At 42.5% G+C, this 24,740-nt stretch overlaps 1 protein-coding gene across 5 annotated transcripts in view; it reads left to right on the top strand.

Annotated features, from left to right (window-relative positions):
* The window catches only part of SH3GL3 (SH3 domain containing GRB2 like 3, endophilin A3), a 320,477-nt gene that overhangs the window by 276,153 nt on the left and 19,584 nt on the right, over positions 1-24,740 (top strand). For all 5 annotated transcript variants that reach the window (XR_011424088.1, XM_070230150.1, XM_023649368.2 and 2 more), the window contains exons 24-25: positions 21,253-21,435; positions 23,192-23,308. Coding sequence is in view for 4 of the 5 variants with exons in the window: in XM_070230150.1 (XP_070086251.1) it covers positions 21,253-21,435; positions 23,192-23,308 (300 nt within the window). In the remaining variant the exon portion in view is untranslated. The remainder of the gene's footprint in view (positions 1-21,252; positions 21,436-23,191; positions 23,309-24,740) is intronic.

The raw sequence follows: 24,740 nt of genomic DNA, 5'->3' as shown, positions 1-24,740 counted from the left end.
GATCTGACTGAAATAACATCGTGAGTGTGAAATATAGAGGAACCTTACAAATCTGTGACTTCAGCCCTCACATTTTGAAAACAAGGCCCAGAGAGCGGAGATCTGACCAAAGGAAGGAACTTGGTGAGTGTCAGGGCCAAGATCAGAGCCCGTCACTGCTTCTGAAGCTGGTCCTCCTTCTGCTCTGAGTGCCTCCCCTTTTTTGTCTTTTCTTGTCTCGTTATAAAAAGTAACACATCTCGTTATATAAAATATTTAGGAAGTGTAGCAAAGTATTATGAACCAAAGAAATTCCCATAGTCCCATCACGGACATAACCATCGTGTCTATTTTGTTATATTTTTGTAACCCTTTCTCTAAAAAAAAGTCAAAGAATTTTCTCATGATACTGAAAAAACATCAATATCATTTAATTGACACACAAATTGTATAAATGTAGTATAATTAAACCGTTCCCTTATTTTTGGAAACTTAGGCTTCTTGTACATCTTTACAGTGACATATAGCAGTATAAGGAACATTTTTGTGCATATAACTTTTTTGTGTCTTTGGGAATTTTTTAATTTTTATTTTTTATTTTTTGGTGAGGAAGATTGGCCCTGAGCTAACATCTTCTTCTATTTTGTATGTGGGATGCCACCACAGCGTGGCTTGATGAGCAGCATGTAGGTCCGCATCCGGGATCTGAACCTGTGAACTCCAGGCCACCAAAGTGGAGTGCACAAACGTAACCACCAGGCCATGGGGCTGGCCCCTCATTGGGATTAATTTTTAAAAACAGATTAACAGGATTGGAATTACCGGGCATTCAACATTTTTGTAACTTTGTAGGGCATTAAAATTTCTATAACTCTAAATACATATCACCAAATGACCTTCTAGAAAGTCTAACCCTGTCAGTGGTGTAGGTGTAAGCCCTACACCCCTCTTATTTTATTTTTTTTGCTGCCATTGATAGGAGAGGATGGGGGAAAGGGAGTTAGAAGGCACAGCGTTAATCCCACATAGTCTATGTACAAGCTGATGGTGGGACGCGCCGATCCGCCCTGGTGGATCGGATGCTTGGTGTCCCGTGAGAGGAGTGGTCTGTTTCGGAAGAAACATATTACATAAATTTAAAAGTATTTTCTTAATCAGGGGGTTTTATTTTTTAGGGTTAAAACGCTGTGAAATACACCTAGAGTTTTATTGATGTCTAACTGAATTATTAGCTTTCTTTGCTGGATTTAATAATTTCCCTTACAGGGGAGGATTTTGAGAAATTTTTGTGGTGAAGCAAGGTTATGTGGTTAAATTCCTGCGCGTAGCCTCATCTCTCTGACAATTACATTCCGCATCCGCTATTGGTTTATATTATATGCTGTGGAGATTAAAGGTAGTGATTTCACATCTTTAAGTCCAAAATCCCTTTGACCACCCTTCCTCCACAAAAAGAGCCATCTCTCCAGAAAATACATTTACCCACAAAATGTTGCGTATAAATTTCAGAACACTTAAAGAGAAGACCTGAGGATTGTCTTCTTACTCCTGTTTTATGAACTGAACATTCTTTCAACCATATTCTAAAATAAACCGTATTTACTTTTCTTGATCTGTGGGTTTTGAAATGTAGCCCCTCTTCTCTACCATCTCTTTTTTAAACCATATACAATCCTTGAAATGGCTAAAATTATTTTTTGAGTATACTTAAAATCTTTTCTCCCACTCAGAAAGGCCACTCCCCCTCGTTTTTCCTACTTCTGCCGATGGTACAGAGCTCTTCTCACCATCCTCCTCTCCAAACCCTATAGTCAGTCAATGAATGCTAGATGGTTGGAAATTCTGTCCATCTCTCCATCTATTCCTCAAGCATTCCCTAAGCCTCTACTAAGCCCAGTCTATGAATAAGATCTGGTTTCTGCAGCTATACAGACAAGGAAACTATGCTATTACAAATGCAAAAATATAAGTGTCTATGAAGTGCACCAGACACACGGAGGAGAGAATAGCTAATGCTTCTAAAGGATTAGAGAGGCTTTGCAGAAGAGATGACATTACAAGCAGGCCACTTGGAACAAAAGGGAAGGCCATATGAAGCAAAGGAAACAGCATATATGCAAAAGCAGAGAAATGTGAGAGCTTCTGGCTTATTTGCAAAACCACAAGCCGATCCGTGTGACTTACGGCAGAGGGTGTGGGGGGGAGCGGGAAGAGGTGGGTTTGGAAGTATAAGTTGGGACCAGATTGTGAAGGGCTTTTAATGTCATGCTCAAGTCCCTGGACTTCATTTTATTGGCAGTGGGGAGACGAGAAGAGTTTTAAGCAGAGTGGTGGTATGAGCCGGTCTGTGTTTTAGAGAGAGCGCTCTGCCTACAGTATGGATGAAAAGTTAGAGGGGCAAGAAACTGCAGAAAGCCGTAAAGTGAACTCAGTGAAATTGCATCAGTAGCCACTGATTGGATTGTGGGCCAGTCACTCAAGATGTTAAATTAAGATTGCATGTCTCTGCTTTGTCTAAGAGAGAGAGCAGGCATATCTGGCACTTAGCAATGGATGTGTCATTAATGGAGGATCGGGGACATAGTTGTCCCCAGGCTGGGGCTGGGAGGTTGGGGCCTAGAGGTTGAGTCAAACTTGGAGAGAAATGACATTTCAAAGAGCTAAGGAGTGTATGCTGACAGGCAGCATCTCCATGAGGAACATATTGAAAACCTATCAAAACTCATCATCAAAAGTAGCAATAACTTGAGTAGCTAATATGTTGTAGTTTGAACAGCCTACGAGATGGATGTAATTATTATCTTGGTTTTGCTGATGAGTAAACAGACTCAGATACATGCAGCTGCTTGCCTGTGTCTAGATGCCTAATGAGTATGTGAGCTGAGGGTTATCCCAAGTCTGTGTGACTCCAAAAGAACCCAATGGAGGAGACTCTGGACTTGAGACAGCAGAATGGGAACCCAGGAGGTCCAACCAGAGAGAAGAGCGTCAAAGCGGAGGTTTAAGGCGGGACTTAGGAAGTGCCGCACCTTAGGGACAAGGTGTCACAGGCTCAGGTCATGCTGGCCTGCGGGATGGCAGCCAGTGTGTGGCCGAGGGTCTGCCTGGGTGTCCTCACTCAGCCCCAGGCAGATGGAGGCCCCACCTTGTCAGATGCTTCCACCATCAGCAGGGAAAGGAACGCGGCACATGGTACGCTGTCTGGTAGTGACTCTCCAGTCCCTTCGCTAATCCTTGATGTACTTACCCCAAACCTCTTTGTACTCATATTTAGATCATTGGTTTATCAGATTAAAAAGTCTCATTTGTAAAACAATTGACTGTTCTTGGAAGATCCGCTGAAGCTCTATGCTAAATGCTCCTTGAGACACGATTTTCTTCTCTTTTATCAATCTCAGTTTCCCATTTGGACAAAACATGAGTCTCTATGCAATCAAGAAGTAGGAAGAAATGCTGGAATAAGGGAGCTGGATACGCAAAATGAAAGCAGAAAGGGCTCAAGCACCTAACCAAATTTCGTGTGTATTGCAGACAGCCTCGTGCTGGGGCTTGTGTGTCTGTGTCCACGACTCACACCATCTCTTGAAGCATTCAGACCACGGCTATTGTGGTTCAGTTCTGTCATCAACAATGCTGCTTTCGTCCCCAAGTATTTACACCCCACTCCTGTCTTCAGTCCCACCAATATGTTCCTCTGTCCTGGAAACCTCACAGACACCCAGCCCCACGTTAACCCTCACCCCTTCCCGTGGTGAAAGCAGACTGACCCGTGGGACTTTGTGTCGCGTAATTTCACGTTGTGTCCCCATCTGTTCCCTTCCCTCCAAATAACCAGGCCCCTTTCTTCTATGCACCGCCCACTCACCAGGGCATGAACCCATGGTTTCCCAACTGTAGATCCGTGGACCTTGTCAGGGGCTGCAGTCTTTCCTTTAACCCTACCTAGCCTCTCCCCCAAATACAGTTCAACTCAAAGGCCCGCCATGTTTTCTGGTCTTAGGAATTGGACTTCCTGATACAAAAAACCCAACTTTTTAAAGAATTGATTCTGCTACTAGCAATGTGTGAAAGGTCTTGCTTGGAACCCTGAGTAGGGCCTGTAACCCATGACAGGTTCCTGCTCCCAAAATACCGTATAATCTCTCCACAACAATATGTATACCTTATTTAACGTAGCTTTCACTCCCATGGCTTTTTCGTTACCACGTTTCTGATATGAAGACTCTCTAAGTCCACCTAAACTGAAATGTTCATTAAGTGGCCCTGCCTTGATCCTGTTGGAGCCTGCCGGGCTGTGTCCTCCAGGAGCCAGGAACTGGGTTCCTCCTCTTTGCCTTCAGACTGCAGGTCTTCTCCTGTGGACCTTCTGAAGCTCAGGTTTCTAAAGAAACAAGCTGCTTCCGTTCCCTGGGTCACTGAGTGGTGCCTCCGGGTTGGCCGTGTTCTCCTGGCTCCTCTGATGTGTCGGATCAGGACCCAGAGTGGCTTGTGCTGAGTTTTCCAGACCTGAGTACGATTTGCTTGTGAACCACTGGGAGGCTTTCCTTAAAAGGCCGTAAGAGCCAACACCTCAAAGCGGTCACGTCCACGTGTCCTCTTAGAAAGGCCCTCACTTGCTCTCATCGTTTAGCTCTTTAGGCTGTGAGACCCACCGACGGCGACAGAGAGCACAGGGTAGCTGTGGAGGCTGGAGGAATAACAGCCATTGTGTAAAACACGCGGAACCATCAGCAGCTCTTGAGTGACCCGCTCGTTCGCCAGTCTCCCTCCCTTGCCCCAGCTGTGCCTTCCGAGCCAGAGAGCAGGGCCCACGGGACTCAGGCCAGTGGGGACTGAAGGAGAGGAAATCTGTCGGAATTCAACCCCCAGGAAGAAAAGAAGCATGAGGTCGTCTCGGGACAGTCTGCAAAGACTTCCAGGGCCTGTTAGTGGAAGAAAAACACTTGTCCTGGGGATGGCATCAGAGGACCTGAATAGGATTCCAGCACCTCTAGTAACACCCCAATTCAGGTCTCCCCCACCCCCCCGTTTTTTCTTATCTTTTCATTCATTTTTTCCACCTAGTTGTGTATTTGATAATTCAACACCCATGTATTCATTTTCATGACTGACTCATAACACACTAAAGTCATTTTATTCACATGGATAGTGTCAGTTCAGGCCTGGACATCACCTCCCACGCCACCCCACTCTGCCCTGAGAGAGTCTGATTTAATTTGTCCGCAGTATAGCCTGGGAAGCAGGGTCTTTTAAAGCTCCCAAGACTATTCTAATGTGCAGCCAAGGTCAAGAACCACTGCTGTAGCCAGTAAATGGGGCCAAAGACTCTCCTGGGACCCTTCCTTCCTTCTTTCCTTCCTTCCTTCCTTCCTCCCTCCCTCCCTTCCTTCTTTTTTGAGGAAGATTAGCCCTGAGCTAACTGCTACCAATCCTCCTCTTTTTGGCTGAGGAAGACTGGCCCCGAGCTGACATCCATGCCCATCTTCCTCTACTTTTTTTTTTATATGTGGGACGCCTACCACAGCATGGCTTTTGCCAAGCGGTACCATGTCCACACCCAGGATCCGAACTGGCGAATCCCGGGCTACCGAGAAGCAGAATGTGTGAACTTAACTGCTGTGCCACCGGGCCGGCCCTTCCTGGGACTTATTTCAAATGTCTCCAAATGACAGCTCTTCCTCAGGAAACAGTGGGTGATGAGTAGTGACTAGATGCTGGGGCCAAATGCTAGGGCCCCAGTCCACGCTCTGGGCTCATTCTGAAGGTGGAATTGGGCGTGTCAATAGTGGACACCTCAGTGTTCTAAGGTCCCCAGAGGAGGAATCAGCTTCAGCGTCAGCTCATGGTGGAGCTTTAAGAATGAGCAGAAATTTTCCAAGTGGTAAAAGAAAATAGCAAATAATCCCCAGTGAAGAGAAGAGCATGTAGAAAATCTTAGCATTGCAGACAGTGAGGTGTGTTTGGAGAAGAGTGAGGTTCCTGGGCTGGAGGATGAGCTGTTGTTAGCAGTGGTCCCCATAAATTGAAAGTGTATTTGTGCTTTTCTCTTCCAAGAGAAATAAAAGCTATAGAGCTAGGAAAACTGAAACTCACTCTGAACCATTCCTGAGGAGAAAGGAACCCCCAGAAATAAAGTGGGGGCAGCTCAGAAAAACAAGAGAAGAGTCAATGCCTTGAGGGAGGAGGAGAGGGAGCCTTGGGGAGTCACCCCCAGGAGCTCCACTGACAGTAGCCATATGTCATTCTCCAGGGTGTGGTGGTGACAACAGAAGGACCAACTTGAAGATCATGGCACATGATTTCCACATGAGCGATCCTTTCCATGTAGCTTTTCAGGAATGCATCCCAGCCATTTGTTCATCCACATCCCGATGTTACATTGATGGATTAGCAGAATTGCTGTTTATTGGGAAAAGCCTCCAGAAAGTCCAGGGTTGTCCCCGTCTGAGCTGTTATTGAAGAGTTCTCTGTGCTGAAGTCGATGGTTTTCACCACTGGTATAGGTCCAGCAGGTACCACGATGCCTGATTTTCACCAGCTTTGACTTTGGGTCTTATTCTTCAAGGAACTACTGGAGGCTTTTGATTTTGAGGGAATATGTGGAATAACTCTCCTGGGTCCTTTCTAGCCTATAATTGAGACCCTGGAGGACAGTCTCCAGCAGTGAACTGCGTAGTGCTCATGAGGCAGGACTGGCGGTGTTAACAAGCACCGACCAGTCCCAAGCAAAGCAGAAGTCCAGGGTTCCTGAGAGGTCAGGGGTGACTCCCCAGGAAGAGGACTTGTTGCCACCCTTCCTCCCCGTCAATCGAAACATATCTTAAAAGCCTTTGGGGAAAGACTCTTGATTATGGAATTGGGGATAGACGCCATGACTCAGATGGTTTCTAAGTCCTCAGATCAAATTGCTTAAGGACCTGATTATGCCAATCTGTCAACATCACTTTGCTGGAGAAGAGGAAGCACTTCAACAGCTAGTCAAGAGAATTCTGCAGATGGTAAAAGCCGTGGCCTCACATTTGGAGGAAGTTCTGGATATGGCATCATTGATGGATAGTCCATGGATGGATATCCAAAAAGCATAGATTACATATGGCCAAAAAGAACGCAGGGATACGCACTTAACTCAAAAGAAGAAAATTCCTTACAAAATGTGCTGCGTTGTGCAGATTGACCCTGAGGTCGAGAAGAGCCCACTGTTTGGACTTGTAGCTTTGAGATGTTTTCTCGGGCCGCAGAAACTGTGGACTCCAGTTTATTTGTTTCATTTATTAGTAGTGATTCCCTCTGTGGTTTGCCTACACTGTGTTCAATTTCCCTCTTATAGATTGGCAACATCATTTCTTCATACTCCCTGGTGGTAACTAATGGGAACTTAAACCTTCAGTTGTCATATGTGACAAAAATACAGAATATTGCATGAGTGGTGAGTAGCTGGAGGGACCATACAAATGAACCAAGGCATCCAGGTATAGTGTATGTGATACATTGATACAAAAATTTAGCATTTTAGAGCCAACGGAATGGGCCAAGGATTTTATAGTGCGGAATATTTCATGGGCCTTTCAAGAATGAAGGAAATTTGTTTTTAAACAGTGACTATTTTAAAAACCCCCCAGAGGTGCAGACTTTTTGCAACACATGTTTCACAGCCCCTCCAGATCTGAACTTTTTCCCCACAACATTTGCCTTCCAAAAACGATTTCAGCATTGTGGAAACAGAAAGTTGAATATTTCAGAGCTGTAAGTCTTGGGGGAAATAGCCTGTCTTTGAGGTTAGATAAATAAGTTTAAACTATTTCTGACATTTTATAGCTGTTTCAGCAGAGCGAACATTTGTAGTTTTGAGAGACCACAAAGAGCAGTGGTATGAAGAATCCTCTCTGAATTTCCTTTGGCCTCATCAGGTCTCTGAAAATGTTCACACGTGTAACGATGCTTCTGGGTGCTGAGTCCTGGGGTCAGCTGCTTTCCTCAGCTCTGGAGACCTTCATCTCTCCTTTTACACCTAAAAACTTGCCAGGTTTTGTTTCTGAAATTCCTGGTGTATGTAGAATATCGCTATCTGTGAAAACTCAATATCACACTTTTGGCAGCGTGAGGTTTAGGTTTAGGTGTAATTGTCTCTGACCCCTGTCAGTTCCAGAGTTTGGAAATTCCAGAGTCTTCTGGAACTGAGTTCTGACAGTTCTGGGGGCTTATGCTGGCCTGGGCCCTGCGCCTCTGGCTCCTCCTTGCACGGACCTGCTGTGGCCTCTTGTTTGCCCTCCATCAAGCAGGATGCAAAACTCCATACCTTGGCTGGTTTCTACTCATAGCAAGACATCCGTCAATACCAAGCATTTGCCGGGTGTTTTAAGCAAGGCCGAAGATTCAGGGCCCATGGCAATGTCATCCCGTCCCCGGCTCTTCTGCTCCCTGTTCCCCTTCACCCCCATCCTTCCTCTCCTCGCCCCAACTCCTCGCATCGCCACAGGAACTCTAAATTCTTCTCTCTCTGATCTGCAGCTCTTGCTTACAGACGCTCGCGGCTAAACCTTCCAAGATGTTCTGAAGGAAAAGCATCTGCCCTATTTAGAAAACAGCTGGAGTTTATAGAGCAGGACGCTTTCTCTGACCGGGTGGTTTGTTCTGCTCAATTTCCTTCGACAAGCCTGCTGCGTGTCCGGCGCTGCTCTGGGGTCCTGGGGTGGGTCTGCATCTCAGCCCTGGACAAGCTGCGGGCTGGTTTCTGCCTGAGGCCTCGCGCTGAGTCCGAGGCTTTTAGAGTGTGTCTTGTTGGAATCCTGGAGAAAGAGGCAGACTCCTGGGAGGAGTCTTACCGGCCCTTCTGCTCCTGAGAGCCTGAAGGCGGGAGAGGCTGATGTTCACATCCCAATGGAGCTATCACCCCAGCACCTAGAAGGGTGCTGGCGCACAGTAGGCACTCGCAGAGTATTCGTTGGGTGAGTGAATTCTTGATTACTTAAAGAGGTAGGGGAGCCGGGGGTGATAGTCTGAGTGGCCTTTATGTTGTCCCCTACACCAAACGACGTAAGCAAAGGCCTGAGGGCCTTAAAGCAGCTGGGAAGCAATAGAGGATCAGAATAAGTAGCGATCAAAGTGGACTCAAAACAGTCACGTTGGAGAGCTTTTCTCTTTAAATTTCTGCTGAGCAGTCCGTTCTGCAGAGATGAACCTCGGGCTTCTGGAGCGCAGTGTTCACACCGCCATCCCCAGCAGCCCGGCTCTGCATTTCAGAACCCCTGAGGCAGGAGAGTCTCTAGGGAGCACCCTGATACGGGAGCTGATTCCCCTCTGGAATTGCCTGCGGCTCAGACTTCCAGTTGGCTGAGCTGCTGAGGGCTTCGGAGGCCTGGCAGGAGCCCCAGGGCGGCCAGCAGAGCCGGGTCGCTCTGGACTGGGCAGCCAGGGGAGGACAGCACTGCAGGAATCGAGACTGTGCCCACTAGAGGCTCTAAGGTGACTTCCTTCCCTTAGGGTCTCGCTTTGATGCATCAGGACACCTCAGCCAGCCAGGGCGTAAGTGCAGCAGAACCGTGTCCTGAGGCCTTGAGGATGGGTGACCCTAGGACAGGCAGCACCCCCAAAGTCAAACCCTCCTCCGGAGCCGTCTCAGTCAGCTCGGGCTGCTATTACCAAAGCACCGCAGACAGGGGGCTTAAACAGCAGACATTTATTTCTCACAGTTCTGGAGGCTGGAAGACCAAGATCAAGCTGCCAGCAGACTCAGCGTCTGGTGAGAGCCCCTTCTTGGCTTACAGACAGCTGTCTTCTCGCTGTTTCCTCACATGGTGGAGAGAGAGAGAGCACTTGCAAGCTCTGATCTCTTCCTGTTTTTATAAGGGTGCTAATCCCATCATGGGGGCCCCACCCTCATGACTCATCTAAATCTAATTACCTTCCAAAAATCTCATCCTCAAATACCATCATATTGGGGGTTAGGGCTTCAATATATGAATGTGTGAGGGTGGTGGGACATAAGCATCCAGTCTGTGACAAGAGCCAGGAACACTTGTAATTCAACAGACTTACTGAGCATCTCCTACAAGCCCAGCTGACACCAGGAACTCCCAGAAAGATACAAGACTGACTGTGACATAGTGTCATAAATGCAATAGAGTCAGTATGAACAAAACTCTCTAGGCACTGGGAGGAGTATACGAGCAACTCAGCATCCGAGGTCCATGAGGGCTTCCCATGGGCTGTGAACAGGGCCGTGAAGAGGCCCGTGCCAAGATGAGAAGGGAGGAACATTCCAGACAAAGTACAGAGCCTGAGCAAGGACAGATGACAGCCGAGGGCAAGCCTGTTGACAGGACACTGAATTGACTGCAGTGTGAGGTCTGTGGCAGGAGGGTTAGGAGGAGAAGCTAGGAGTGTGGTTAGAGCTACATGATGCAGAACTGACAGTGCTAGGGCCTCGTGCTCCTGCGGGTAGTCAGGGACCAGCACTTTGCTCCCTCTGACCTGGCACGAAGAATTGTTTGGCAGTCCAGCTAAAAGGTTATCTCAGTAATTAAGTCAAGAACTATGGCCAAAGCTACAGCAGTGACCATGAAAATGGAGTAGACAGTGATCCAAGAGAGCTCTAAGTTAGGAATGACTTTTTTAAAAACTTAGTAGCAAATTGAACTTGGAGGATGAAAAGGAGAGAGCCAGGACAGGCTCTGAGGCTCCAGGATGGGGTGCTGTAATGATGAGAGGGAGCGAGCACATGAGGCGGTGAGAGGAGAGGGCGATGGAATTTGCTATGGGACTTACTGAGTCTGAGGCGCCTGTGGGACAAGCTGGTGGGTGATGTCCAGGAGACCATTCGTTTTGGACTCAAGGAAGAGGTTAAGATTGAATAGGTAGATGTGCGGGTTTTCAGCATAAGAATTATCCTTGCATTCCTAAAAGCAGATGAAATTGCCCAGGTCAGTGTGTAGAGTGAGAAGGAAGAACTTGGTCCGTCCTCTGGTGTGGTTCCACTCTCTTCACCACAAACTTCCTATTTCCGAGATTTTCTTTTGGAATGTAATTACGTCCATTTGTTCCAAGGAGCATGTGCTGGTGTGGCCGTTTGGCCATCTGCATTGTTTTCATACGTAAGTTTTTAGTCCAGACTCCCATGGTTACGAGGATCAGAGAACCACCTTGAACTGGCTTAAGAAGACTGGAGAAATTACTGGCCCATGAAACTGGAAAGTCCTAGGATGCAGCTGACTTTGGAAACATCTGGATCCAGGAACATAAATGATTCCCTCAAGAATCTGTCTCTCTCTGGCTCTTCGCTCTTTTTATCTGTGTTTTGAGATGGTTGGGGGAGTAGGAGCGATCGCAAAGGGCCACATAAGCCATCACAGGCATTTTGTTTTTTTATTCTGAGTGAGATGGAAGCCATTAGAGGATTCTGAGCTGAGGAATGACTTGATTTGACTTACATTTTAGAAGAAACACTCTGGCTCTTGTCTTGAAAGTCCAGTGTAGGAAATCAAAGAGCGAAAGGAAGGCGCGGTGGAAACCGAGAGACAGATTAGGAAGACTTTGCAAATTCTAGGTGAGCGAAGCCATCTTTAAACACCATGCTCTGAGTCCACATGCCCCTCCAGCTGCAGCCTCCTTCCTCAGTTTCCATTCATGGCAGAGCACCTCAAGAGCAGGTTGCCCTGTCTCCAATTTCATCCCCTCGTTTTCTCTCGAAGTCACTCCAGCCAAGATATGTGTATCAGATCAACATATTGTACACCTTAAACTTACACAACGTTATATGTCAATTATATCTCAGTGAAGCTGGGGGGAAATCTGGCTGAGAGAGGCAGAAATAAAAATAGAGCTGGAAAGAATTTTAAAAATTGATCACAGAAATAGCATTAGCAGTAAACAAAACATTCTACATAAAATGAAATGAGTGAAATAGGAGCAAACTTGAGAATTTCTTGCAAAATACACAGAGAAAAACCAATGATATCTAGGGTAACAGACATGAAGGGAGAGATTAACAATCACATAGTTGGTGTTCCTGAGCAAGAGAATGGAGCAAAAGGAGCAGACACAGAATTTAAATATGGAAGGAAGGAAGGAGGGAAGGACAGAGGGAGGGAAGGAAAGAGGTTTTACTGAGTGGAAAACAAGACTGTAGTTTGCAAACTGAATGTCCTGTTCCAGGCAAAATTAATGAGAAATTAGTACTATCTCCTGATAATATCGTGGCAAAATTTTTGAAATTTTAGATCATAGAAAGAATCCTACAGGTATCCAGAAAGGGAAAAAGGAAGTAACAACAACAGATTACTGAAAAAGGAATAAAAATAGTCTTGCCTCAGATTTCTTCAAAACGTTAATGTCCACGTGACAGTGGCTGGCATGAGCAAAGTGGTGAGGAAACTCCAGTTCCGTGGCCAGCAAAGCTGCTTCTCAGTGAAGAGAAGAGAAAACGTTCTTAGACATTCGAGGATCCGTGATCTCTCCTGCACGCTGACCTCCCTTTGGGGGAAGATACTCCAGGCTGCTCCACTGCCAACCAAGGAGCGAATCTTTCAGGATCATGGAGACATTGCAATATAAAAGGAATCATAATAAAACATGAAAACGACTGAAATCTAGAACTTAAAAATTTATTTTAGTGGCTTAAAAATAGATTGCAAATCTCAAAAAAGAATCTTTAGGAGAAAATATACAATGAAAAATAATGTGAGATGATCTGAATTTCAAATCCCATATTATATGGGTTGTTTCCATAGCTTGGCTATTGTGAATAATCCCACAATGAACATGGGAGTGTGGATATCTGTTTGAGATCCTAATTTCAATTCTTTGGGATATATACTATACTCAGAAGTGGGATCGCTGGATCATATGGTAGTTCTCATTCTTAAAATTTTTTGAGGAACCTCCATGCTATTTTCCAAAACAGCTGAACCACTTTATGTTTCCACAAACCGTGTAGGAGGGTTCCAGTTTCTCCACAATCTTGCCAACACTGGTTATCTTCTGTTTTTTGGATAATAGCCCTCCTAACAAGTGTGGTGAAATCTCATTGTCCTTTTGATTTACATTTCCCTGATGACTGGTGACATTGAGCGTATTTTCATATACCTCTTGGCTATTTGTATCTCTTCTTTAGAGAAATGTCTGTTTCTTTCCCATTTTTAAATTGGGTTATTTGGGTTTTTGCTATTGAGCTATATGAGTTCCTTATGTATTTTGGATATGAACCCCTTATCAGATGGCTTGCAAATATTTCCCTCCATTCTCTAGGTTGCCTTTTCATTTCATTGTTTCCATCACTGTGCAGAAACTTTGTAGTTTGATGTAGTCCCACTTGTCTATTTTTGCTTTTGTTACTTGTGTTTTTGGTGATCCAGGATATCATAGCCAGGCCAATGGCAAGAAGCTTTTATCCTATGTTTTCTCCTAAGAGTTTTACAGCTTCAGCCTTATGTTTGTCTTTAATCTATTTAATTTATTTTTTTTAGTTTATTTTTGTGTATGGTGTAAAACAGGAGTCCAGTTTCATTCTTTTTCATGTGGATGTCCAATTTTCCCAACACCAGTTGTTGAAGAGACTATCTTTTCTCCTTTGTGTATTCTTGGCACCCTTGTCAAAGATTTGTTGACTGTATATATGTGGGTTTAATTCTGGGTTCCCTGTTCTGTTCCATTGGTCCATATATCTGTCTTTATGCTCGTACTATAATGTTTTAGTTACTGTAGCTTCATAAGATATTTTGAAATCAGGAAGTGTGATGCCTCTAGCTGTTTCTTCCTTCTTGAGATTTCTATGGCTATTCAGTGTCTTCTCTGGTTCCATATGAATTTTAGGATTGTTTTTTCTATTTCTGTTTAAAAAATGCTATTGGAATTTTGATGGGGATAGCGTCTACATGAATTTGTAGATAGCTTTGGGTAGTGTGGACATTTTAACCATATTAAGTCTTCCAATCCATGAACATGGGATGCCTTTCTATTTATTTGTGTCTTCTTTAATTTCTTGCATCAGTATTTTGTACTCTTCCATGAGCAAATTTTTCACCTCCATGGTTAAGTTTATTTCTGAGTATTTTATTCTGTTTGATGCTATTGTAAATGGGGTTGTCTTCTTAATTTCCTTTTCAGATAGTTCATTGTTAGTGTGTAGAAATGCAACTGATTTTTGTATATTGATTTCGTATCCTTCAACTTTACTGAATTTGTTTATTAGCGCTAACAGATTTTTTTGGAGTGTTTAGGATTTTCTGCATAAAGGATAATGTCATCTGCAAGCAGAGATAATTTTACTTTCTTCCTTTCCAATCCTTTTTATTTATTTTTCTTGTCTAAATACTCTGACTAGGACTTCCAGTATAGCATTGAATAGAAGTGGCAAGAGTGGGGCTATTTATCTTGTTCCTGATCCTAGAGGAAAAGCTTTCAGTTGTTCACCATTGAGTATGATGTTAGCTGTGGGTTGACATATATGGACTTTATTATGTTGAGGTAAGTTGCTTCCATGTCTAGTTTGTGGAGAGTTTTTATCATGAAAGAGTGTTGAATTTTGTCAAATGCTCTTTCTGAATCTATGGAAAGGATCATGTGGCTTTTATCTTTCATTCTGTTCATGGGGTGTGTCACATTAATTAATTTGCATGTGTCCCAGGGATAAATCTCACTTGCTCCTGGTATATGATCCTTTTAATGTGTTGTTGAATTTGGTTTGCTAGTATTTTGTTGAGGATTTTCCATCTGTGTTCCTTAGGGATATTGGCCTATAGTTTTCTTTTCTTGTAGGATTTTGTCTGGCTTTGGTATCAGAGTAATGCTGCCTCATAAAATGAATTTGCAAGTGTTCCCACTTCGTAAATTTTTTGCAAGAGTTCAAGAAGGACTGTGTTAATTTTTCTTCCCATGTTTGGTAGAATTCACCAGTGAAGCCATCTGGCCCTAGACTTTTGTTGGGAGGTTTTTCATTACAGGTTCCATATCCCTATTCTTGATTTGAGTCTAAGTTTTCTGTTTCTTTATGATTCAGTCTTGGTAGTTCATATGTTTCTAGGAATGTATCCATTTCTTCTAAGTTATCCAATGTGGTGTAAACTTGTTCATAATAATGTCTTATGATCCTTTTGGTTTCTGTGTCATCAGGTGTAATGTTACCTCTTTCATTTCTGATTTAGTTATTTGAGTCTTTTTATTTATAATAAGTCTAGCTAAGGGCTTGTCAGTTTTGTATATCTTTTCAAAAAACTAACTCTTAGTTTTGTTAATATTTTCTATTGTCTTTCTATTCTCAATTTCATTGATTTCTTCTCTAATCTCTGTTTTTTCCTTGTTTCTTCTAACTTTGCATTTAGTTTGCCCTTTTCCTGATTTCTTGAGGTGTAAAGTTAGGTTGTTTATTTGAGATCTTTCTTCTTTTGTAATGTAGGCGTTTATTGCTGTAAACTTCCCTCTTAGTATTGCTTTTACTGCATCCCATGGGTTTTGGTATGTTGTATTTTCATTTGTATTTGTTTTAAGTATTTTCTAATTTCCCTTTTGATTTTTTATTTGACCTGATGGTTGTTCAAAGTGTGTTGGTTAATTTCCACATATTTGTGATTTTTCCAGTTTCCCTTCTGTTACTGATTTCTGGTTTTATTCCATTGTGGTTAGAAAAGATACTTGGTATGATTTCACTCTTCTTAAATTCATTGAGACTTGTTTTGTGGCCTAATATGTGATCTGTCCTGGAGAATGTTTCATGTGTGCTTGAGAAGAATGTGTATTTTGCTGTTGTTGGGTCGAATGTTCTATGTATGTCTGTTAAGTTCATTTGGTCAATAATGTAGTTCAAGTCCACTCTTTCCTAACTGATTTTCCGTCTGGATGTTCTATCCATTGTTGAAAGTGGGGTATTGAAGTCTCCTACTATTACTGAATCACTATCTATTTCTCTTTTCAGGTCTGTCAATGTTTGCTTTATATATTTTGGTGCTCCAATGTTGAGTGCATATATATTCATAATTGTTATATCTTCCTGATTAATTGACCCTGATATCAATATTTAATGACCTTTGTGTAATAGTGACCTTGTAACAGTTTTTGACTTATTTTGTCTGATATAAGTACAGTCACCCCTGCTCTCTTTTGGTTACCATTTGCATAGAATATCTTCTTCCTTCCTTTTACTTTCACCCTATGAGTGTCTTTAATTGTAAAGAGAGTCTCTTGTAGGCAGCATTTATTTGGATCTTGTTTTTCTTTTGATCAGTTCAGCCACTCTATGCCTTTCGGTTGAAGAATTTAATCTATTTACATTTAAAGTAATTATTCATACGTAAGGATTTATTATTGTCATTTTTTAAATTTTTTTGTATGATTTGTGGTTCTTTTGTCCTTCTTTTCCTCTCTTTCTGTCTTCCTCTGTAATTTATTGATTTTTAAAAATAGTGACATGCTTTGATTTCTTTTTATTTTGTGTGTCTAATATGAGTATTTCTTTTTTTTGTGGTTACTATGGGGCTTAGATAAAACATCTTATAGTTATAGTTGTCTATTTTAAGGTGATAACAATATAACTTCAATCACATACAAACAATCTACACCTGTCCTCTCTGCCCTCCCACTTTATGTTATTGATGTTTCACTTCACATCTTTTTATATTGTGTATCCATTAAGAAATTTTTTATTTATAGTTATCCTTACTACTTTTGTCATTTAACTTTTATACTAGAGTTAAAAGTGATTTATACACTCCCAGTTCAATATTATAGAGTTGATATTTGTGTATGTGTTTACCTTTACTCATGAGTTTTATACTTTCATATGTGTGTTTTTGTTTTGCACCCTTTCATTTCACCTTGAGGAATTCCCTTTAGCATTTCTCGTAAGGCAGGTCTAGTGATGATGAGCTCTCAGCTTTTTTTGTCTGGGAAAGTCTTTATCTCTCCTTCATTTCTGAAGGATAGTTTTGCTAGGTATATTATAGGTTGGCAGTTTTTTCTTTCAGTACTTTGAATATATCATCAAGAACAATATTTCTTAGAAATCTTTATATATGAATATATAGAGCACTTTTGTTTTCTTTTATAGAGTGGCTTATGATATTTTATTGCATAGATTATGGTAAGTTAGTTAATGGATCCCTGTTATTGGATATGTGAATTGTTTCCAATCTTTTGCTTTTACATAACTGCATAGAGCATTTTGTATGCAGGTATATCGGTAACATTAATTCCTAGAAAAGGGGATTACTAGATTAAAAAATAAATCCAAATTTCTTTCAACTAGTTTATTTACTTATTTATTTATTTTGAGGAAGATTAGCCCTGAGCTAATACCTACCACCAATCCTCCTCTTTTTCTTGAGGAAGATTGCCCTGAGCTAATATTTGCGCACATCTTCCTCTACTTTATATGTGGGATGCTGCCACAGCATGGCTTGACAAGCAGTGCGTAGGTCCATGCCCGGGATCTGAACCAGCAAACCCTGGGCTGCTGAAGTGGAGCGTGCGAACTTAACTGCTGTGCCACCAGGCATGCCCCATCAACTAGTTTATTTTGTAAGCAAATTGTAACATTATTTGAACTTAAAATACAACATTCAGTTTCCATATTATAAAAGAAAAGGGAACAAAGAAAGGATAATCAAAAGGCCCATAAAATCAGAAAGCCTAGAACAGTGACAAAAGTAAACCCAAACTCATGTGTAATCACCATAAATATTAAGGGGGTTCAACACTGTTGTTAAGAGCAAAGGCTCTCAAACTGGGTTTCCAAATAAAACCTAATATACTATTTACAATATAACAATATACTACAAGAGACATTTCTAAAATAGAATTATACCGAAAGTTCAAAGATTGGACAAAAGTATTTTAAGCAGAAGGAAGTAGAAACAGAGCAATCAGTAGTCACACTAGTAAAATCAGACAAGATAGGATTCAAGACTAAAAAACAAGATAAAAAGATGTTCATCTAAAAGAATAAAATACACAGTGAAGTATTGTCACCATGAATTGTCATGTGCTGGATACACATTTTATAATTGTTATTTATTGTTACAAACATAGACCTGAGGGCTTGTTCTGGACATGAAAGCTCAAGGAGAAACAAATAAACAAGGAGACATACTAAAAGAATGTAAGTGTTAATTATTGTGTATATTTGAACTTTACTCCCTAAAAATAAATAATGTTCCTTCTTTTCAAGTATCCACAGAATATTTACAAAAAAATGATGGGGTATTAGGTCACAAATGCACCTTAGAAATTTCGAGGAACAGAAATTGTACAGACTACATTTTCTGACCACAAGGCACTAAAGGTACAAGTCCTCTACAAAACGTTAAGTGAATGAAATGCCAACTACTTGGAAATTTTAAAATTCCTTTCTGAGTAACATGTGAATCAAAGAGGAAATCAGATGCAATTGCCAATGACTCAGAAAACCATTCTGCTGCTCAGAGTTGTGTCCTGAGCCGTCTTCTGCAGTCATGCCATTCATTCTCCCCCAATCACCTCATTTAATTTCGTGATTTCAGTAATCATTCCTGTGTTAATACTTTTCTCTCCAGTCCAGACATTTCTTCTGAGTTCCAAACCCAGAGTCAGTTGCTTCTGGATATTATTTACCTAGCTCATTCTCAGTATACTTACAATACTTTATCCTGTGCTCCATGCACATCTGCTCTTGCTCTTGTCTCCCCAATTTCAGTTAACCCCCATCCATCTGCATGTTGTCCTTAAATCCTTCACTCCCCCAGATAAGATCAGTCACCAAGTCCTGGTGGTTTTTCCTCCCTAATATTTACTAAGTTCATCTCTTTCTCTCTGGATCCACTGCCCCCAGATTCCCCTTAGCACCCTTTGTCTCTCACCTCAGTGGCGTCAGGAGCCGCCTAAGTCGTCCTGACCTGGTCTCCCTCTTCCCCGTTTTACGTGACATCCAGACGGATATTTCTAAAGCACCAATCGGATATTTTCACCACTGCTTAAAATAACTAAATCGTTTCCTATTTCCCTTAGAATAAATTCAACAACACTTCTTACTGTGGATAAGAAATGTTTATTTTATGGGCACCTGCTCACCTGTTTAGTTCCATCTCTCCTCACTCCTCCCTGATGTACTTGAAGCTCCAGTCATAATAAACACTTTATGGTTCTCCTAATGCACTGTATTTTCCTTTGTGTCCAGGCCTTTATGGATGCTGTTCCTTCTACCTAAAACAATCTCCCCGCTACCTCCGCCCCCTTCACTTGCTGTGTTCCTACTTGTCCTAAAGCATTAGCTTAGATGCTCCTTCATGTGGGGATCTTCCCTCCAGTCTGCATGAACCACAGCTCCTAGGTGCCAATGGCATCCAGTGCTTACCTTTGTCATAAGCCCCTATCTCCTTTCATTGCAGTCATCTGTCTCCCTCCAAAGCGCCCTTCTAAAATTAAATGTCTTGAGGAACTTAGTTCACCATCAATATTCTCAGCACCAGCAGAGAGGAGTCTCACTTGATAAACATTTTTGGAATGAGTGAAATAATGGCAATAGTTGTATTGCGTTTCAAAAATCCAAGATATACAGTCAAAGCTGTACTCAAAAGAAAATTAATACCTTTAAATATTTTAATTTTAAAATAAGCAAATTAAAATAAACTAAAAGTCAACTCAAAGACTTAGAAATTTCCATGTAGGCTAGAAATTGAAGGGAATTTCTTTGATTTGATAACAACTATCAGAAACGAAAGCAAACATCAAGCTTAAGGATGAAACATTAGTACTATTTCCTTTAAAGTTGGAAACAAGACAAATATACCTGCTGTAACTATTCTTATTCAGTATTGTTCTGGAGACATTAGTTAATACAACATAAGAGTGAATAGAAATTATAAGTATAAATATTGGGGAAAAAAGAGATAAAATTGTCATTATGTGCAGATGATCTGATTGTATACCCTAAAAAAAAGAAAATCAATTGAAAACTATTCAAAATAATAAAGTTCAGGAAGATGACTGGATACAAGATAAATATGCAAGTGTTCATAGCTTTCTTAATTGTCCTACGCAATGAACAACTGTAAAATATATTTTCAAAGAGCTCACTCACTATGGCCATAAAAACTATAAGATGCCCAGGAATAAATTTATCAAGCAGCATACAAGTCCCACTCCATTGTGGTTAAGGGATCAGTTCTGGGGTAAACTGTGTGGGTGTGACTCTCAGCTGGTAAAGTGTCTGGTGACCTTAGGAAAGCTTCAGCTCTGTGTGTGTGTATATTTGTAGAAAAAACAACTGGAAAGATGTATGCACTGTGATTGGCACTCCTCTGACATTTAGGTTCCAACCTAGTCTTGACCAGACCGGCTTCCTCAGCTGTAAGATGGCACTAATGTCGACTGCTTCCCGGGGCATGGGAATAACCGTGAGAATCAGCGTCTCCTGGAGCATGCATTGTGCCCACTGGAGGGTGCATTGAAAATGTCGTGAAAATAGTGGTGACATCTCTTTTTTTGTTAGAAAGGCTTGCCATGGATGCCACGTTCTCTCTATCCAGGGCACTGCAGGAGGAGGGGACATCCTCGAAACCAGTGACCTAGCTTGGTCTAAGGCATCACCTGAGGCTGCTCTAGCTCTTAAGAACCAGATGAGGCTCCTCTGGGTTTATCATTCACGGCCCAGCAGAATGCTGAGACTTCTCAAGATGTGGGGGAAGAAATTCCTTTAATTCCTCATGCTCCCTCATGCTCCTCAGCCTCTGCACCGCACTGCATCAACCCAGACTTGAAACTCAGCACCTCTTTCTGTCCCCTGAGATGACCCTCTTTTAAAAAAATATTAATGAACAAAATCTATTTCCCTGGAGATTTTATGTTCCTCCTGAAGAAGGAACGTTTCATTGTATGTGCCCAGTGAACAACATAAAGACCATATTAGATATTTTTGTTTCCCAAAGGCTTCTTTGTGACAACCCACTGCTGGACATTTCTCTCTCTGTCTCACCCAGCTTCACCAGCTCCTCTTTTCCAGCCATTCTCCCGCTACCCCCTCTCAACTTCAAATTTCTCTCCCTTCTCAGTACACAGCAGTCCACCCTCTTTGATTCCTATTCCTTGACTTGTATCCATGAACCAGTCAGGTCCTTAGTAGACCAAAACCCTTTGCTTTAACACGATCCCCCAACTGCCACAGAGGAGCTATAGAAATAGCCATTTTTCCCATGATATGTGACTAAACTCATTTGCTGATGTGACCAAAATGCTAAATGGTGTTTGTCTTATGGTTCGATGGCCCTATTCTTAAAGGAATTTGCCTTTGTCATATTTGTTTTTGTTCCAAAGGTGTCCCTCAGCCTAATATAACTTGGGTGAAGAGAGGAGGATCTCTGAGTGACAATATTTCCTTGCTTTTCAATGGATCCCTGTTGTTGCAGAATGTTTCCCTTGAAAATGAAGGAACCTATGTCTGCACAGCCACCAATGCTCTTGGAAAGGCAATGGCAACATCTGTGCTCCGCTTGCTGGGTACGTTTCAAATTCTTGCTGTTCTTCAAGTGGTTCCCATAATATGTACAAAGGAGGACCCAGTTTTTGTTGGTTCTGGAGTCAAGGAGTGAACAAGATGGACATTAAATGGTTTTAGCTAGTCCTGCCATTGCCTACCTACAAAGGAACACTAAATCTAATATTCCTACCGGTTCTTGTCTCAGAAGGATGGGACTTTCTTGCTGCTGCTTTTCTGCCTAAGAACCTGCAATGGGATTTGAACTTTTCTGCCCAGAATCAAGACTCTTCATGTTCTGCCTCCTCATCTGCTTGGCTCCTGACCCTGAGCCCCATTCTAAGCTAGCACTGATCTCTGTTCTCGTCAACGTGGTTTCCCACCCTATGATCCAATACACACACACACACACACACACACACACACACACACACACACACACCATGCTTTTCTCCAGGCACCCTGCTCTCCCAGGAAGAAGTGTCTTTTGCTGTCTTCCTCACATCGCCCCAATACCTCCCATCCTGTAGGGCCAACTGAACATGGTAGAGACCATGTCTACTGTTTCTTTTGCAGTCCTGGGGATATAATACAGTATGAGGCACACAGTGGGTGCTCAGTAAATACTAATCAATTGAGTTTTAAGACACCTTACAGTTGGGTCAGTGTTGTAATTTGGAGAAGGTCCTTACAACGTGGCCCCTGGCACAGGATGATAAGCTGGCTTCTTCTTGTGCTACCACCTAGGGATAATGTCTGGAGTTCACCAAACTCTTATCACCAAAATTGGCTGTATGTTGCTGGGGTTTTAGGAGTCAATAAATAATACTCCTCTTTCCCACCAGAGTTTGGAACCAATTGAGAGTTAATCACAGAAGTCAGTCAGATGGACATTAGAGATTATTTATTATTCCCTTTTGTGTCTCCAGCTCCTAATGCAGATGTGGGTGTTAAACAAGTGTTTCATAAATGCATGAAATTGATTCATTGGCAGAACCTGTGTTAGATCATAGAATCCATTGCTGAAGCAAGAGGATGATGGGAAGAGCTTTCTCCATGGCTTTTCTTGTAGGCACTTAGAGGAGTCCAGAGACGTAAACAGGTGGGAGGCGCCAACGCAGGGAGCTGGAATAGCTGTGCACAAAGCACCTTGATGTTCATTAACTCTTTTCGTATTTACAATAGCACAGTGTGGTGGGGAGTGATGTTTAATCCAGTTGTGTAAATGAGGAAACCTTAGACTCACAGTAAGTTTGTACTAGAGCCTAAATAGATGGTCTTGGCTTCCAGTGTTCTTCATACTACCCCTCGTGGACTCTCAGTGCTGGTCAGTAAGGCACTGGTATACCTCCATGCGGCCCTCCCCAAAGAGCCCCTCACCACGTAAGGTTCCCTATAAACCATCGCCCATTCTCCTGCCCCCAAGGCTCCTCTCGAGGGGAGGGGCCCCACTGGACCCAGCTGCTTCCCCCAGTCCCTTTGGGAATTCTGGTGAATATATTTCTTCCATCTTGTTAGTTAGGCTATAAACCCTGAAAACACGCAGACATGCCATGTACTAGCACAGTTAATAACTCTAACTAAACCCCTATCGCACCCCATACACCCAAACCCGTCCACGGCTCCCAGACCTGGGTGAGCCTGAGCATCCAGGAGCATAGCATTCTACTGGAAAAGGCTTACTTCCTAGTACTTGTCTTCTTTAAGAACACCTAAGCTGGAGCAAAAATTAGATAATTCGTCATTGGTAAACAAGTGTTTCTTTTTTTTCTTTCTCAGAACAAAGATGGTCAGACAATAAAACTGTATTTCCCAAGGACCATAAAAAGCATGTTCTCCGGGCATCCAACACTGGAACCAAAAGCAATGACCCAACAGGAGGACCCCTACTTCCAGGTCTGGGATTTTGACTGTTTTGGAATTTGCCATTTGTGAAGCATGAGCAAGGAAAAGGATTTAGCTAAAAGGCCCTCCATGTTTTGTACTTTGCAATGAGTAAAATTATTCCTAGGCATTTGGCCAGCTTCTCCCTTGACCTTCAGCCTTCTGTGGTTCAACTTGTTCCTTCCATATTGAAACATTTTGGGGAAAAAAACCTCACTCCTGAGAAAGCCCGCAGAGCTCATATCACGATATACATCGTTATTTGTGATAATACAGGTATTGGTTTTCCAGTTTCAAAACTATTGCCAACTTGGCAAATATTAATAGAGGGAAGAGTTGCTGAATTCTGGAATCAATTCTTTCATTTTTTTCTTCCACAATTTTTTTTTCCCACACATACTAACTTTGTTATGTATCAGGGCTTGGTCAGGAAAACCTAATCTAAGTATTTGAAGCTTGCAAAACTCTTCAGGAGGCCAAGGGAGAGAGGTAGAGTTAAGAAAATCAGAAATGCTAGAATCTCAGACACTGGAACTGATGATCTCAGCATCTTGCAGCTCAAAAATGGCTAAATCACAGGAAGACACAGAGAAGCTACTGTTAGACCTCATGCTTCGTTATATCTGCTATACAGGGGCGATAATGACTACATCATTTCAACCTTTCCAATCTTGAGTAAGAGCCCCTCCTTTGCAGAAAATATCCTGTAGGATATAACTCTGCAGATAAGGATTCTAGAAATGTGGTTCCTAGGCTTCCACCTCCAGAGATGCAGGGAAAGCATAGAAAAGGAAAATAGAGTCAAGCTGCCAGTCAATAATCCAGCTCATATTATTTCCGACATCATTATCTAGGGTATTTCTATGATGCGTTTCTTCTTCTCTTTCAGGCATAATGCTACCATTACTACATGCGCTATTATCCATTCAGTCAGTATTTATCTTAGTCTGTTTGGGCTGCTGTAACAAAATACCACAGTCTGGGCGGCTTACAAACAACAGACGTCTATTTCTCACAGTTCTGGAGGCTGGAAGCCCACCATCAAGGCACCAGCAGATCCAGTGTCTGGTGAGAGCTCACTTCCCATTTTGTAGACAGCTGTCTCATCGCCATGCTCTCACATGGTGGAAGGAGTGACGGAGCTACGGGGCCTCTGTTACAAGGGCACTGATCCCATTGATAAGGGCTCCACCCTCATGACCTGGTCACCTCCCAGAGGCCCCACCTCCTAAGACCATCACATTGGATGTTAGGATTTGGCTATGGATTTGGGGGAGACATAAACGTTCAGCCTATAGCAACAGTCAATGAACACTTGCCCAGTGGTGCTTACTCTTGCCAGAGTTGGAGATACAGAGATGACCTAGCCCCTGAGAAGCTCAGAGAGTAAAGAGGGAGACAGTCCTGTAAACAGACATCTTGAAGCAGTGTGACGAGTGCTGTG

The sequence above is a fragment of the Equus caballus genome, chromosome 1 (assembly GCF_041296265.1).
Source record: "Equus caballus isolate H_3958 breed thoroughbred chromosome 1, TB-T2T, whole genome shotgun sequence".
In the NCBI taxonomy this organism is placed as follows: domain Eukaryota; kingdom Metazoa; phylum Chordata; class Mammalia; order Perissodactyla; family Equidae; genus Equus; species Equus caballus.
This window is presented reverse-complemented; position numbering and strand designations above follow the sequence as displayed.